This window comes from Pseudonaja textilis, chromosome 2 (genome assembly GCF_049901715.1).
Source record: "Pseudonaja textilis isolate UNSWEBS1 chromosome 2, rPseTex1.2, whole genome shotgun sequence".
In the NCBI taxonomy this organism is placed as follows: domain Eukaryota; kingdom Metazoa; phylum Chordata; class Lepidosauria; order Squamata; family Elapidae; genus Pseudonaja; species Pseudonaja textilis.
In genome coordinates, this window is record NC_141991.1 from 123,194,638 (window position 1) to 123,209,073 (window position 14,436).

The 14,436-nt window shown below is 40.0% G+C and overlaps 1 protein-coding gene across 4 annotated transcripts; it reads left to right on the forward strand.

The window, feature by feature from the left end:
• Positions 1 to 815: 815 nt before the first annotated feature.
• Positions 816 to 12,038, forward strand: COIL (coilin). 4 transcript variants are annotated; one of them, XM_087925139.1, is made up of 7 exons: positions 816 to 1,113; positions 3,162 to 4,284; positions 4,642 to 4,728; positions 6,452 to 6,499; positions 8,611 to 8,680; positions 9,065 to 9,153; positions 10,770 to 12,038. In XM_087925139.1, exons 1-7 carry the CDS (start codon positions 851 to 853, stop codon positions 10,791 to 10,793), a joined length of 1,704 nt encoding a protein of 567 aa, XP_087781265.1. In that variant the 5' UTR covers positions 816 to 850; the 3' UTR covers positions 10,794 to 12,038. The 4 variants fall into 4 exon arrangements, with proteins under 4 accessions (XP_087781265.1, XP_087781266.1, XP_087781264.1 ...); XM_087925140.1 differs by having other exon boundaries at positions 9,068 to 9,153; XM_087925138.1 differs by lacking the exon at positions 10,770 to 12,038 and adding an exon at positions 10,395 to 10,623 and having other exon boundaries at positions 9,068 to 9,153.
• Positions 12,039 to 14,436: the final 2,398 nt, after the last annotated feature.

Consider the following 14,436-nt stretch of genomic DNA (forward strand, 5'->3'; position numbering starts at 1 on the left):
TACTTTAACATATGGTACTTCTATTTTAGTGAAAACTTATTTATATAAAGAGAGAGGGGGAGCACCCTGATCCTATATAGAAGGCTATTAGCTATCACAATGGCAGGGAGAATAAAAGCACTGGGCATGTATTTCCAGAAAATTCACATGGAGAATTCAGTAAAGGAAAACTGAAAAATGAGTATGTATCCCCACCTAAAATTAACAGGTTTATTTAGACCTTTAACAGTATTAATGACTTTCGAGTCTTTTACACATTTGTAGACAAGCATGTTTAGTTTCCTGCTATATCCTATTTTTACGCTTTATTTGCATACCTTTATGATAAAAAAAAATCAGTATGTTTCTTTGGTAGGTGATTTGCTGCCATTAGCAAGTTGACTAATCCCGCATTTCTCCGCACACATTTTTTTAAAAACACGTTCTCCTGCTTTTATATGCCGTTTTATGTGCAGTCTCTTGGCTCGGTGATTTCCGAGAGATGTTAAACTATTCAGAGTGAATAAGGAAGTGGAATTTGGTTTTTTTCTCTCTCTCCAGAACTCCAATATATCCAAAAATATTGAAAACTTCCAACCTAACTTGATTTTTTTTTGTTATGATTGTTTTAATTTAAAAGCATTCAAATTTTAAAAAATGGACATTTTTTTGTGTGTGTGTGTGTTTTTTTAATGGGGCAAAAGCAAGAAATTGCCGTGCTGGAAAAGAACCCTCAGGTTCTCGCGCTTTCTCTTTCCCCGTAGCTTTTCCAAGCAGCTCGCGGCCAGCCCAGTCCGCTCTCGTTCTTGCTCTCGCGCTTTCGTTTCGCTTTGTCCCTCGTGGCACGCCGTAGCTCTTGTCTCTCGAAAACATGGCGGCGGCCATAGGTAGTGGCTGCGAGGCTCCGGTGCGCCTCCGCCTGCTCTTCGATTACCCGCCGCCGGTTAGTCCGGCGTGCGGACTGTGTTGGCTGTTGGTGGAGCCTAACCAAGTGCGCCTCATCACTGACCTGATCAGCCTCATTCGGGAGAAGTTCGGCTTTAGCCGCCACGCCAGGCTCAACCTCTTCCTCGACGGGGCGCTCCTGCCGCCCACCGAGAGCGCGCGGCTGGTGCGGGACAACGATTCTCTTCGGTGGGAGCCTTGCAAAAGGAAAAAGGGCCCCGGAGGGGGGGAGCATCTTGGATACTACACAGCCCTGGGCTACGGTGGTGTGGGGAAACGGGCTCTCTGAGTGACTGCCTGCTTTGGAGTGAACAGAGATTTTGGCTATTTGGTTTGCACGTTGGCAAATTTATTTTATTTTTTTGAATGTTAGCTTGATCCTGTTCAGATTTAGGCAGGAAGATGCCTTCCAAATACTTCGAATTGCATCTTCCATTCGATTCACATAGTGATGGGGTTTCTGATGCTAAATACAGGCTGTCCTCGAGTTACAACCACAATTGGGCCCAAAATTTCTGTGGTTAAGTGAGACATTTGTTAAGTGAGTTTTGCCCCATTTCACGACTTTTCTTGCTTGCCATGGTTGCTAAGTGAATCACTGCCATTGATAGGTTAGTAACCTGGTTAAGTGAATCTGGATTCCCCATTGACTTTGCTTGTCAGAAGGCCTCAAAAAGTGATCACAGGACCCTGGGACACAACACAGGTCATAAATATGAACCAGTTGTCAAGCACCTGAATTTTGATCACATGATCATGGGGATGCTGAAAAGGTCAAAATTAGGAAAAACAGTCATAAGTCATATTTTCCAGTTCCATTATTACTTTCAATGGTCACCAAATGAACTTGTAAGTCGAGGACTACCTGTAATTGGAGGGGGAATACAGGTGAAAGCCAAGTGCATCATAATTATAGAACTGTAAATATATAACTATTTAACATGTAGCATGCTAAAGTTAGTACATCTAATGTGGAACTAAGTACCCATAAAATTATTTTATTTATCATCTAGAGCAGATGTTCCCAAACTTGAAATTAAAAAAAAACAAAACCTACCATGCTTATATTAGCAACGATTGAGGTTTGGTATCTGTTTTGCTTGTGGAAGCTTATAAAATTTGAGGAATCTGTGATGGTTAGATTAAAATGTAATATGGCATAAAAAGCACACATACCCAATATGGTTAGATTAAAATATAATATGGAATAAAAAGGGCACACACCCAATATATATTAAGGTCCACTCATTACCATACCTATGGGGTTCCCCCCAACCCTAAATATGAACTACTTAAAGTACCCTAATAAGAAAACATTCACAGCAAGCTTGACCCTGAGTGGCATCAGAGGGAGGAATCATTGGTCAGGAACCTGTGACCCAGTAAACCCAATTATTTCTAGTCACTTACCATATCTCAGAGATAATGTCGGTGCCATGCTGACCTAGTAAGAATGAATGAATAATAAGGTCACATGGGTGCCTTTATCTATCTAAAACGTTCCAAGGTCCTGCTGTCCCTTCCCCTTGCCTTCCCAGTGAAATAGGCCAAAGGTATGTAAGCTCTAGTTCTGCTTTTGCTCATGGCTGCTCACCAAAGTGCGGAAGTCTTGCTGGGAGCCCAGTGTATACTGTCTTGTTGTTTGCACGCTAATAAAATTATGTGCTATATTCAAAGTGATTTGGTTGCTTTTGGTGAGCCAGGTTTTGGCCACAACAATAATTGTTACAAATAAGCAGGACACTGACTTGCCCAAACTTGGCTTTAATGATACTCATTTTATTTATGGAAGCTGCCATACAAATTCATTTATCATATTATTGGGTGATGGTAGTGCTCATTTTGAGAAACCCTGACCTAATGATAATTATTTGTTCTTCCAGGCTACAATTCTATATACAATTATGAGGCATAAACTTTAAATATAGAGAAGGCTTTACACATTATGTAACCTTATAATTTTGTGGTGGTGGTGGTGGGGTTAATGTGATATATAATCAGGAACAAATGTGGCATGCGTAAATTGATTCAATAAATCATGGCGTTGTGTAATATGATCCCACTCATGTGGTTTACTCTTAAGTATATACATATAGTCTCTTTTTTAGTCTTTATGCCTTAAAGTTAAGTATTCCTAACCTGTGTCTTTGTTGGATTAAAGGCAGCTGGATGGGTTTTATTTTTAGCATAAAATGTGTTGCAACATTGACATTTTATTTTGTTTGTGGATTTGATAGAGTCAGATTGGAGGAGATTGTTGGAGTGAACTGTTACAACACAGTCACCAATGGTTCTAGCAGCTTGTCAAGAAGACAAAGAAAGCGACAGAGGAAATTGGAGGCAAAGGTCTCTGAAAGTGAAGATACGGAGCCAAACAAAAGAAAGAAGAGTAATTGGAATTTTGAGGACCAAGAAGAAAAATCTACAAATATTCAAGATTCTGTGACATTGGGGATAAAGAAAAAAGCAGCACCTGAAAGGAGTCATACGATAGACACTGAATGTGAGGATGATAATTCTCATTCCAAGAAACCTAGGGGGAAAAATGACCAGAGGAAAGAGCAGGATGCAAAGAAAGAGAAAAAGAAGAAAGCAAGTACATTTCCATCAAGGAGCATCTCCCAGAAGACTGAGAAAAGTCTCAGCCAAAAAAGCACAAAGGGAAACACAATAGCACAAACCAACGCAAAGAAATACAGTTCCTCTAGTGAATCCTCTACAACATCTGATAGTGACCATGTTGCACCAGCCACAAAACAGACCAACACACATGCATCTAAAGGGGCATCGCAGCAGATTAATAAACCACAGTTGGTGTCTTTAAAAACTCTTTCCGCTGGGAAACATAAAGACAAAGTTTCTCTTAAAACGGGACAAACTAAGAAAACCAAGAGCCAGTCCTCGAGTTCAGATTCAGATTCTAGTTCGGAGGAAAAGCAGCAGAGCAGTAACCTGAGAAATAAGCAACCATATCAGAAGCAAGGAACTGTAACTGGCCATTCTTCAAAGGCTGAATCTAAAAGCTCCTCATCGGAATCGGATGATAGCTCTGAATCAGAGACTAGTGCTTTAAAGAAACAGAAGGTGAATGCCACAGGCAATCTATCTGTCAGAAGGAATGATGACAAACAACTGTCCGATGTCTCTTGCGGACTAGCTTCAAACTTGAGGGAAAATGGAAAGGGGCGTGGAAGAGGAGAAGCCCCCCTTTGGAGAGGACCTAGAGTTCGCGGATGCCGTGGGGTGACCAGGGATAGGGGAAGGGGAGAACGCATTCATTTTTTCTATAATCACAGTAGTGAAGACCAGAAAGAAAAACAGTTAAACGAAGCAGCAACGAATGCCTCTGTTGTTATTCAGGTGGGTATGACAGTAACATTCTAGTCTACAATTCCATGGATCAGTGATGAAACGTTCTTAGAAAAATGGAAGTTATTACATACCTGTCTTTACCACCAAACGGTGGAAGTCTGGTTCCTAATTTTGTGAAATGTGGTCTGTGTGAAGACCACAAGGCTAGAAAGGTTTTCATTAAAATAGATACCATGCTCACTATCTCTGTCAGGCTTAATTTTTCATAGATAAAGTATTCCAGTGAATGGGTACTGTCAGGCAGCTAATGTGTTAAAGTAGACCTTAATTGGGCAACTTTGCATTACAATGTCTTAGTACTGTACTTGTTTTGTACTAATGAACTTTTTAATGGTTGTTTTGTAGAATCCTGTGGAAGCCCCCAAAAAGGACTATAGTGGACTACCTGTCTTGGTTGCTCCTCCACAAGTAGGCCAGAAAATTGCCTTTAAGGTATTCTTTCAGCTGTATAATATGAAGCAGAGTGGCAGGGAGGATGAAATGCAAATAGTAACTGTGAGGCAGATGGAGAAGCATATTCTGTTTTGGTGAGTTAGGTTTGTTGAAACGTGATTGATTAAACTTCCCACACCACAATTGTTGGTTCGCACAAGACACTAAATCGCAAGCAGTGGTTTACAAAATACAGTGATAGGAACAAGCCTCATCATGGTTTAGTATTATACATGTACCTGGTGTATTTTCTCTGTGGGTCCAAAATTGGATTTAAAAGGTGGCTTCTCTGTATGATGGTGGAAGCTTCTTTTTAGAAGAGAAATGCTGCTCTCGTGTATAAAAAAAAAGGTAAAGTATTTTTAATAAACACTATTATCATTTGAGAATTAGGCTCCATGTTATACAGAAGCCACTCAGCCACCTAACTACTTTAAATGATCTTGAGAAACTATGCAAGATAGAATTTGGTTATTTCTTGGATGAGAGGTCACCATGAAATCTCATGAATATACCTTGGACTGGGAAGTGGAAAAAAAAAACACATCTTGGAAGGAGCGTATGGCAAACCACCTCTCTGCTGTTGCTTAGAAAACAACATATAGGTGAAACTTGAAAAATTAGAATGTCGTGCAAAAGTTCATTTATTTCAGTAATGCAACTTAAAAGGTGAAACTAATACATGAGATAGACTCATTACATGCAAAGCAAGATAGTTCAAGCCGTGATTTGTCATGATTGTGATGATTATGGCTTACAGCTCATGAAAACCCCAAATTTAAGTTGCATTACTGAAATAAATGAACTTTTTGCACGATATTCTAATTTGTCGAGTTTCACCTGTAGAGGAATCCATGAAGTCAATGGGAGTTGAGGTTAACCAGAGACTTTAATTCTAGAACTTTTTCTGCAAGTACCTGTATTAGGTGGAGTTCTCTCTCCCCACCAAAGAATTAATTGGTTCACAAGATGGCTAACTTGTCTGAAAGATTTGTATATCTTGTTCTCCCATATGTGTTTTCCTGGGATGCTTCATTTGCCTTACTACAGGGACATGTAGATAACAATTCAGAGAGAGTATCCTTTATCATTGGTGCTAATTGCCACAGCCTGCTTGGAATTGTGATTAAATGGTTAACGGACAGCTATAGGTTCTTCTACCTCTCCTGAAGGGTCATTAATTGTATTACGAGTGGTGCTTTTTAGATGGGGTACAATGTAAATTATTATTATTATTGTGGGTAGGAAGTTATCAAAAGTAATTGGCTTCAACACTTTTATTTGATAAAGTGATTTTTTAAAAAAAAAATCAATAAAGCTTTTTGTCAGAGTGCGCACAGTGTGACCAGGTGAGACAACCCAGGAGCAAATACAGCACACAGTATTTACATAAAGTGGTTTATCCCTACAAAGCATCTATACATACATACAGGTACTTTGAGACAGGCCTTGAACAAACAACAAACAGCAATTTACAGCACAGAAGCATCCCCCCCCTCCTGTAAACTTTTTATTACAGGCTCTTAAAGTCATATTAGCCCCAAAACCTTGCTGACTCATTCCTTGCCTTACATCATTGTAATAGCTGGTCAGTTCTTAAATTTTTACTCTGGCACTTTTATTACTGATTTCTAGTTTCTATGCTAATTTTAAGTGAACAATATAATTTGTGGAGGCTACAGGTGTTTCTGGAGCTTAAAGAGTTTGGGTTTTCTTTTAACAGCTTTTGGAATTAACCGAAAATTATACTCCTGAAGTATCAGATTACAAGGTATTGCCATCAACTTTTCAATGTAATTTGATGCTGCTTTTCTATTTATTAAGTATTACTGCTTTGCTTTTTAAAGCAGCCATGTTAGTCTGTGGTAGCAAAAAATCAGAAGGAGCACCTTTTCTGAATAACAAGTTATATGAAAAGGCCTATGTTTTTATGAGTTGCTATTACAAGCTAATTCAGAGTTTCTCTTGTAATCTGCATCTGTATAGTCATTCTGCCTTCACTCCACATCCGATACCTCATTCCAATTTAAATCCTATGCCTCTGATGAAATGAGCAATGTCTTCTAAAAGCCTTTTAATAGAATTGTTCTTTTGAAAAGACAGTGTCTTTTTATCTTTTTTTTTTTTGCTTTATTGCCAGTGTTAATTTTAATATTGAATTAAGCAAGTGAGATGTCCATTGGGGTGGGGTGGCCAATTTGAATCTAATTCTGTGACCACCCCTCCTTGTTGTCTCCATTGATAAAGGTGCCAGTCTAATTTACAGATAATTGAAAAGATTCTTGAGATAATGAATACAAAAATCTTTATAGAGCGCAGAACATATTTTTGTTGCCATTTGGGAATTTATCTTTCTTACTCTATTTCTGTGATGGAAAAAACAATCCACAAAAAGACAAACCAAACCTATTGAGATTTAGAGTTTCCTTACTGAAATATAGAAGAGTGATCTGTGGGCTCCCAAACAACTCGTCCAAAAGCACTAAAGATAGATTTGTAAAAGATTATATAAAAGAAGATACATGGCCAAAAATGAATAAGTAATGATATTTGCATAGGCAAATATTCTATATCAATTCTATATCAACAAAGAGAGCCAGTTTGGTACAATGGTGAATGTACCAGGCTAGAAACTGGGAGACTGTGAGTTTTAGCCCCTCCTTAGACAGGAAGCCAGCTGGGAGACATTGGGCCAGTTACTTTTTCTTAGCCTAGGAAGGAGGCAAGGCCAAACCACTTCTGAAATCTTGCTTAAAAACCTGCCAGGAATTGTCCAATGAATTTTCAGAAGTTCACACAGACTCAAAGGCACACACATATACAGAAGAATAAAGCAATCACTCTATTATGTGAGCCTTTTTGCATGACCCTTTGTCGGGCATGTTTATGACATTGTTACCTGGCTTCTGTCCAAACAGTGAAGTGTAACCTGGGTCTGATTACTTCCTTGATTTTTCCATATACTTACATTCTCCTGCTAGCAGAGCAATATAATTTTAAACGGAAAAATCCATTCTTAACTAGAAAAATCTACTTTTACAGATGTCTTTTCAACTTTCAAATAGCACAGTCCGTAGTTATGGTTGGGCATAACAGTGGAGTATCATATGAATGTGGTCTCTTTTCTCTTTGGAAATATAGTTGTAAGGAATTTCAGAATTACTAGATAAGTTGTTCACTGGTCAAGTTTTCATTGTTAGTATTGTATGAAATGCTAGGGAAGAAGAGAAATAATGCATTTTATTGGGAGAACACTATCCTTAGACATCAAACTACACAACACAGGTATTCTTTGACATACAACCACAATTGAGCCCAAAATTTCTCTTGCTAAGTGAGATATTTATTAATATAGTTTTGCTCAGAATTTTGCCCTATTTTATGACCTTCCTTGCCATAGTTGTTAAATGAATCCTTCAGGTGTTAAGTTAGTAATACAGTTGTTAAGTGAATCTGGCTTCCCTATTGACTTTACTTATCAGAAAGTCACAAAAGGGGGGGGGGGAATCACATGATCCTAGGCCACTGCGGCCGTCATAAATAGGAGTCATTTGCCAAGTGTCTGAATGTTGATCACGTGACCATGGGGATGCTTGCAATGGTCATGTGAAAAACAGCCATAAGTCACTTTTTTCATTGCCACTGTAACTTTGAATGGTCATTAAATGACTGTCTGTACTTAGAAGAGAGGATGAATTGCTCTTATTTATACCGTTTCCCCTTCTAATAAAAATCCCTATTGTTCTTAATGCTGTAGGCATTAAGGTATTCGTTTTTACAATAACTTTAGTAATAGAACAATTTAGGATATGATAAAATACTGATATGTTCGCGAATGCCCTTGCAAATGCTGTTGTTTTAATTCTTTCCCATATTTTTAAGGAAGGAAAAATTGTCAGCTGGAATCCTATTAATAAGCAGCTAGACCTTGAAATCCTTTCTTTTTCTTCAGGTAAGTAATATGCAACATTTTAAATTGTTGTTCTTATGAAGAGGGATCACGGATTATCACCATTTATAACGGAGTTTTGCAAAATTAGTCTGGCTTAAAGATAAAAGTCTAGCTATCATGGGAAAAAATCTCGCCTTGGACGAGCAGAATTTCTTTTTCTTGTGCAGGCCTCTGCTCACACCACTAAGTTGCTCCGGAGGGAGGTTTTCAGGAGCAGAGGATCTGCTGGGGAGGCAGCTGGACAGGAGGGTGGAATCTGGCCCACGGGCTGCAAGTTTGGCACCCCTGGTTTACACCATCCGTTGACAAGTCCTGCAGTTTCCAATGACCGTTAGAAACATCCCAGTCTAATTTACATGTCGTTGTGGTCTTTTTTTTTTTTAGTAGCAAAAGAGCCAGGAAAATTTGATCTGATTTATCAATCTGAAGATGGAAGTAAGACAATTGAATATGCCGTATCTCAAGACAGGAAGGTAGGACAGCAGTTTCTTGAAATTGCTTGACCATCTAAGGCTCTCTTTGTATATACTACAGTGCCTGTACAAGGAGCATTTGTTTTGCTGGTAAAAGCAAGAGTGTGTGTGTGTGTGAGTGTGTGTGTGAGAGAGGGGGGAGGGGAGAGAAAGATAGAAATATGAAAGGGGGAAATGGACATTTCTCAATTCAATTTTTTTTTAGGCAGACCCTTTTGAGGCCACATGTGAGCAACATTTGGAACTGGTGCCAGTATTTTTTTTTTTTTTTTGGAGGGGTGTGTGGGGAGACACAGTTCCAAACTTCATCTGGCATGAAGCAACTCCTTTCATCTCTTTATTTACACATATCTGACATCATTTCTCAGTTCTCTCTCTCTGCTGCCCTTATATTTATTTTCCAACTTCTCTCTCTTTCTCTTTTCCATTTATCGTCTTTCTTGTATTTCTCTGTCCTATTTCTTTCCCAGCTACCCACACTTTGAGGCAACAATATGTATGTATGTGTGTGTGTACATATACACGTGCACATATATGTGCACACACACACATACATATAGTCCTTGACTTACAACCATTTGTTTTGTGACTGATGTTACAACGGCACTGAAACAAATGACTTACGACTATTTTTCCACACATAGGACTGCAGTATCTCCATGGCCGCATGATCAAAATTTGGGGGCTTGGCAACTGGCATATATTTATGACGGTCGCAATGCCCCGGGGTCAAGCCTAACCCTTTTGAAACCTTGTGACAAGCAAAGTCAATATAGAGAAGCTAGATGTACTTAATAACTATGTTAACAACTGCAGTAATGCACCTAACTGTGGTAAGAAAGGATGTAAAGATGTGACAAAACTCCGTAACAACTGTCTTATTCTGCAACAAATGTTGGGTTCAACTGTGGCTGTAAGTTGGGGATATCTGTATATCAATTAGAGGAGGTGATTAGGTACATCCTTCACCCTAAACCAACTATGTTTAATACAGTTCAACAACTGTTGAACAATAAATGAAAGGCAGTGGCCACAACTCGGCTTGATGCTGTCTGTTGGTGTAACTGGAATGACTGGCTTGCATTTTTAGCCTTTGGAAAGGAGTTGTATGTGCTTTGATAAAGGTTTTGCTCATAAGGGAACACTTACACTGTCTTGCAGTAATTGAATGTCATTCAGTTGGTATCTGCTGGCTGCCTCGACGTTCAATATTTCATCTGGTTTTTTTTTTCCTCTTTTAGATAACGGAGAGTTGGGAGGCACTAATTGAACCCAGGTTAATAATTGACTCTCCAAGTAATGAATCTGGCCCCCCAAAAGAAGTCTCTTCAGATATGAACTTGCCTGACCCTCAGCTGTGAATACAGTATGCTTGAACTGTGTGCAAATGGTTTTTGAAGGATTTTTCTTCAGTTTCTGAAGACGGCGTATACATATGCTTTTTTTAAATAAAATATTATAACATGAAAATGATGTTGAGGGGATGTATGTCATATATTAATGTCTGGTATGGTGTCTCGGAAACTTGATGCAATCAAGGACCATTAATGAATGCTTGGAAAATGCAGAGACCAGCTAAATAAACTTAAAACTCTCCCTTGTCTTCCTCTTTTAAGCATGTAGGTGTGCACATTTTTTGACAAATAAGTAATAAAAAGAAGCTTCTTGGATGAGAAGCAAAACGTCTTCAAAGAAAAAACAAGAAAGCCCAACTGCCTCCTGAAAAAGCACCTTTGGGACAACCATGACCTGGATGACTGAGAATCTCTACAGATGTTCACATTCCTGTTTGTATTAGGAATGAAGCCTCTATGTTCTGTTCTTGTGAGCCAGCTGGCTATCAGAACATTGGTGGGGAGTGGGCATAGAAAATAGGTTCTCATCAGCTGTTAGTGTACACAAAGAGATGAAGCTGAAGATGTGAGTATTCTCTGGTCTGTTGATGTGAGCAGGTTGCACCAGACCGCCTAAGGGCCCTCTGGGCTCCCCAGTAGGATCATTGGTTAGTGTCCTTCTCTTTAGTGGACGGTATAGCAGTCGACAACCATGATCTCAGTGGCCACCTGAAGGAGTGCTTGGTTGACTTTAAGAATTGGTCCTTGCCTTTTGAGGTAGCTGCCTTCTCAGTAGCAGCCCCACCATGATCTGTGCAACACAATTCTCCCTGAGCTCTGTCAAGGAGAACCGTCCTCCTAGCCTAAAAGATTGGCTTTCCCCCAAGGCCTAGGGTGAGGCTAGAGCCCTGTGGTTGTGGTTTTTTTTTTTTATGTACTGGGGAATGTTCGTGTAAAGCACCGGGAGTTGCTCTGATATGAAATGAGTCAGACAAATTGCTATTTGGATAAGAAAAATAACATGTGTGTCATAACTTAGTCATAACTTACCCTGAGAGCTCAGTTTCCTTTTTTAAAAAAAGCATATCAGTATGCTTCTATGTTCAAATGGAGATATAAAAGGAAGCAATCTTCATGTTCTAGCGTGGACTTTGGAAAAAAAAATGACTCAGAAAAGAAGGTATTCCTATATTATTTAAAACAGTGGTTCCCGACCTTTTCTATGCCACACACCCCTAGGAAATGGTTGTTTGCACTCTCCACAAAAGTTAATAAAGGGACACGAGCCACTAGTTGTCACAAACCCTGAAATTCCATCTTGCACCCCCTAGGTGTGCAGGCACCCCAGTTTGGCAGCCACTAATTTAGACAAACGGGACATGTTCATTGCTTTAGCTATGGGGTCCATCTCAGATATTTGATATCCGGTACGTTATATAGATCAGGCATTCCCAGAGTGGTAGCACTGTACAATGGAAACATTATTTCCATCCCGTCCTTATTATTTTTATAAATAATTAAAGGGAATGAGTTGGTGCTCTCTGAGCTTAATTGGTTCTCTTTGCAGATGCTTCATTACCCAAATTGACATAATGATTTTTGTTTTTTGCAAGAAAGCAACCAAGCTCCAGAGAATGTCCGCGACCTCTTATTTTAACCCTGAGCTACAAATATTCTCCTTTATTCATAATAATACAAATACTGAATATTCCTTCCTCATCCTATTTTCCCCACGACAACAACCCTATGAGGCGAGCTAGGCTGAGAGAGTGAGCGACTGGTCCAAAGTCACACCCAGCCGGTTTTCATGCCTAAAGTGGGACTAGTACTCAAAACGGTGCCTTAACCACTAGACCAGATTGATTCTCCAATCTCTATCTTGGCGTCTTTAGGGGGCAGTGGGGGGAAAGCGGACAGCATGGAGGCATCAGAACAGAGGGTAAGAGAAAGGGAAAGTTTTTTTCCCCAAAATTACTGCATATGCAAAATCTATGCATAAAAATGTAACTGCTTAAGTAATTACGCAAAAAAATAAGGTGTGTGTATGTGTGTGTGAAGTTTTCGCAGGTACTTACTTCTTTGGTATTCGGCTTTGTTCTGGTATTTTCCCACGTCATTATAGTTGTGCTTTTAAAGTTGTAGCGACGTTTCGGCAGAATCTCATCTGCCATCATCAGGTTTCTGTATTCTGTATATTTGTCTGTATACAGACAAACACAATACAGAAGCCTGATGATGGCAGATGAGATTGTGCTGAAACGTTGCTACAACTTTAAAAGCACAACTATAATGACGTGGGAAAATACCAGAACAAAGCTGAATACCATACATGTAAGTACCTGTGAAAACTTATACACACACACACACACACACACACACACACACACACACGAAAGAAATGGCATTTTATTTTGTGGTCTAAAGTCAAATCAGGACAGATGATGTTCCAGAGAGCGTATGCCCCAGCAAAAAAAACCCACCTCCTACTGTAGGTTCCTATCAAATAGAATACTTTTGCGGATAGGACTTACAGCCTGTTTGTCCTACTGGACTTGGGGAAAATGGGTAAATGCAATGGAGAAGAGGCAATCCCTCAGATAACCTGGCTCCATCCCACGTAGGGCTTTAAAGGTCAAAACCAAGCACTTGGAATTGCACTCGGAAGCAAACTGTTAACCAAATCATTTCATAAAGCAGAAATGTAACTGTCTTCATGGGGACACACATAATGGCCTTTGCCGCTGCATTTTGTACCAGTTGAAATTTCTGGCTACTCAAGAGTAATTACAATGGTCTGTGAGAGAAGTGACTGGGGCATGAGTAATTGAGCAGAGCCTGAAGATCTAGAAACTGACACAGATGGCCCTGACTGCCACCTGCTCCTCTGTCAGGAATTATGAGTCAGAAAGGCTCTTAGACTGTGAACTGGGTCCGTTGGGCAGTGCTAGCTATACAGTACCAAAGAAAGAAAATCCCAGATCTGAAGGGCCCTAAAACTCAAAAGCCACTCAGTCTTGCCAGGTCTCAGTTGAAGCCTGTTGTTCCCCCTCTAGACCCTTACAGCCTCCAAGCAACAGGAGAGGAAATCCACAGCACTGCTTGGTTTGCCAGGCCTGGAAAAATACAACTGAGTATCATCAGCCTACTGATGGTGATAGATCAGGGCTGTCAAACTTGCGGCCCGCAGACCGGATGCATCTCACGCTGCCCATGCCTACACCCGATTTAGCAAAGGAGGAAAAAGTCGTGACAGGTCATGTGACAACGCCATGATGATGCAACTTTGACATCCCTGACTAGTATCAGTCCTGAAGAACCAGCACAATACTGTGCCACCCACTTCCAATCCTGGGAGCTGATCCAGAAGGATATCACACCTGATGATATCAAAAGATGCTGAGAGGTCAGGTAAGAGCTAGAATAGAGGCACTATCCTCTACCTGCTCCTGCCAGAGGCCACCCAAACATGTGACCAATGCCATTTCCACCTCATGGAATGAATCAATGAACAAATAAAATAATGAATGGGAGTCAGATAATCTACTTTATCCAGGGTCTGCTGAAGCTGCTGATTTCTTACCATCAGCAAGTATGCTTGAAGCAGAAAAAAAATATGTACACAGGAAGTTCCCTTATTCTGAGTCAGAACCTCGGTCTCTTTAACTTTAATCACTTTAATCACTGGAGGACAGCAACTCTAAGCAGGATTTTTCAAGTTCACCAAGGAAAAACTCTGCAACCTTCCTAATACAAACTAAGTTCAGCCAATTTGAGAGAGAGAGCGCGCCAGGAGCTCATATCGATTTTGCACACGCAGCATTTTTTCTTTTGGAGTTAGTTGTGGTTCCTAAGTACACACAAGGTCACCTAGAATAGGCTGGTCAAAGCCTAATCAGCTTTCTGTTTCCGAGTATGCCCGAGCCCATAAATGAGGCAAGAGCAGACTAGG

Coding starts and splice junctions, on each gene's coding strand:
- COIL (XM_026711174.2), top strand. CDS start 851: ATGGCGGCGGCCATAGGTAGTGGCTGCGAGGCTCCGGTGCGCCTCCGC. Junction 4,285..4,641: donor ATGCCTCTGTTGTTATTCAG/GTGGGTATGACA, acceptor GTTGTTTTGTAG/AATCCTGTGGAAGCCCCCAA. Junction 4,729..6,451: donor GCCAGAAAATTGCCTTTAAG/GTATTCTTTCAG, acceptor TTCTTTTAACAG/CTTTTGGAATTAACCGAAAA.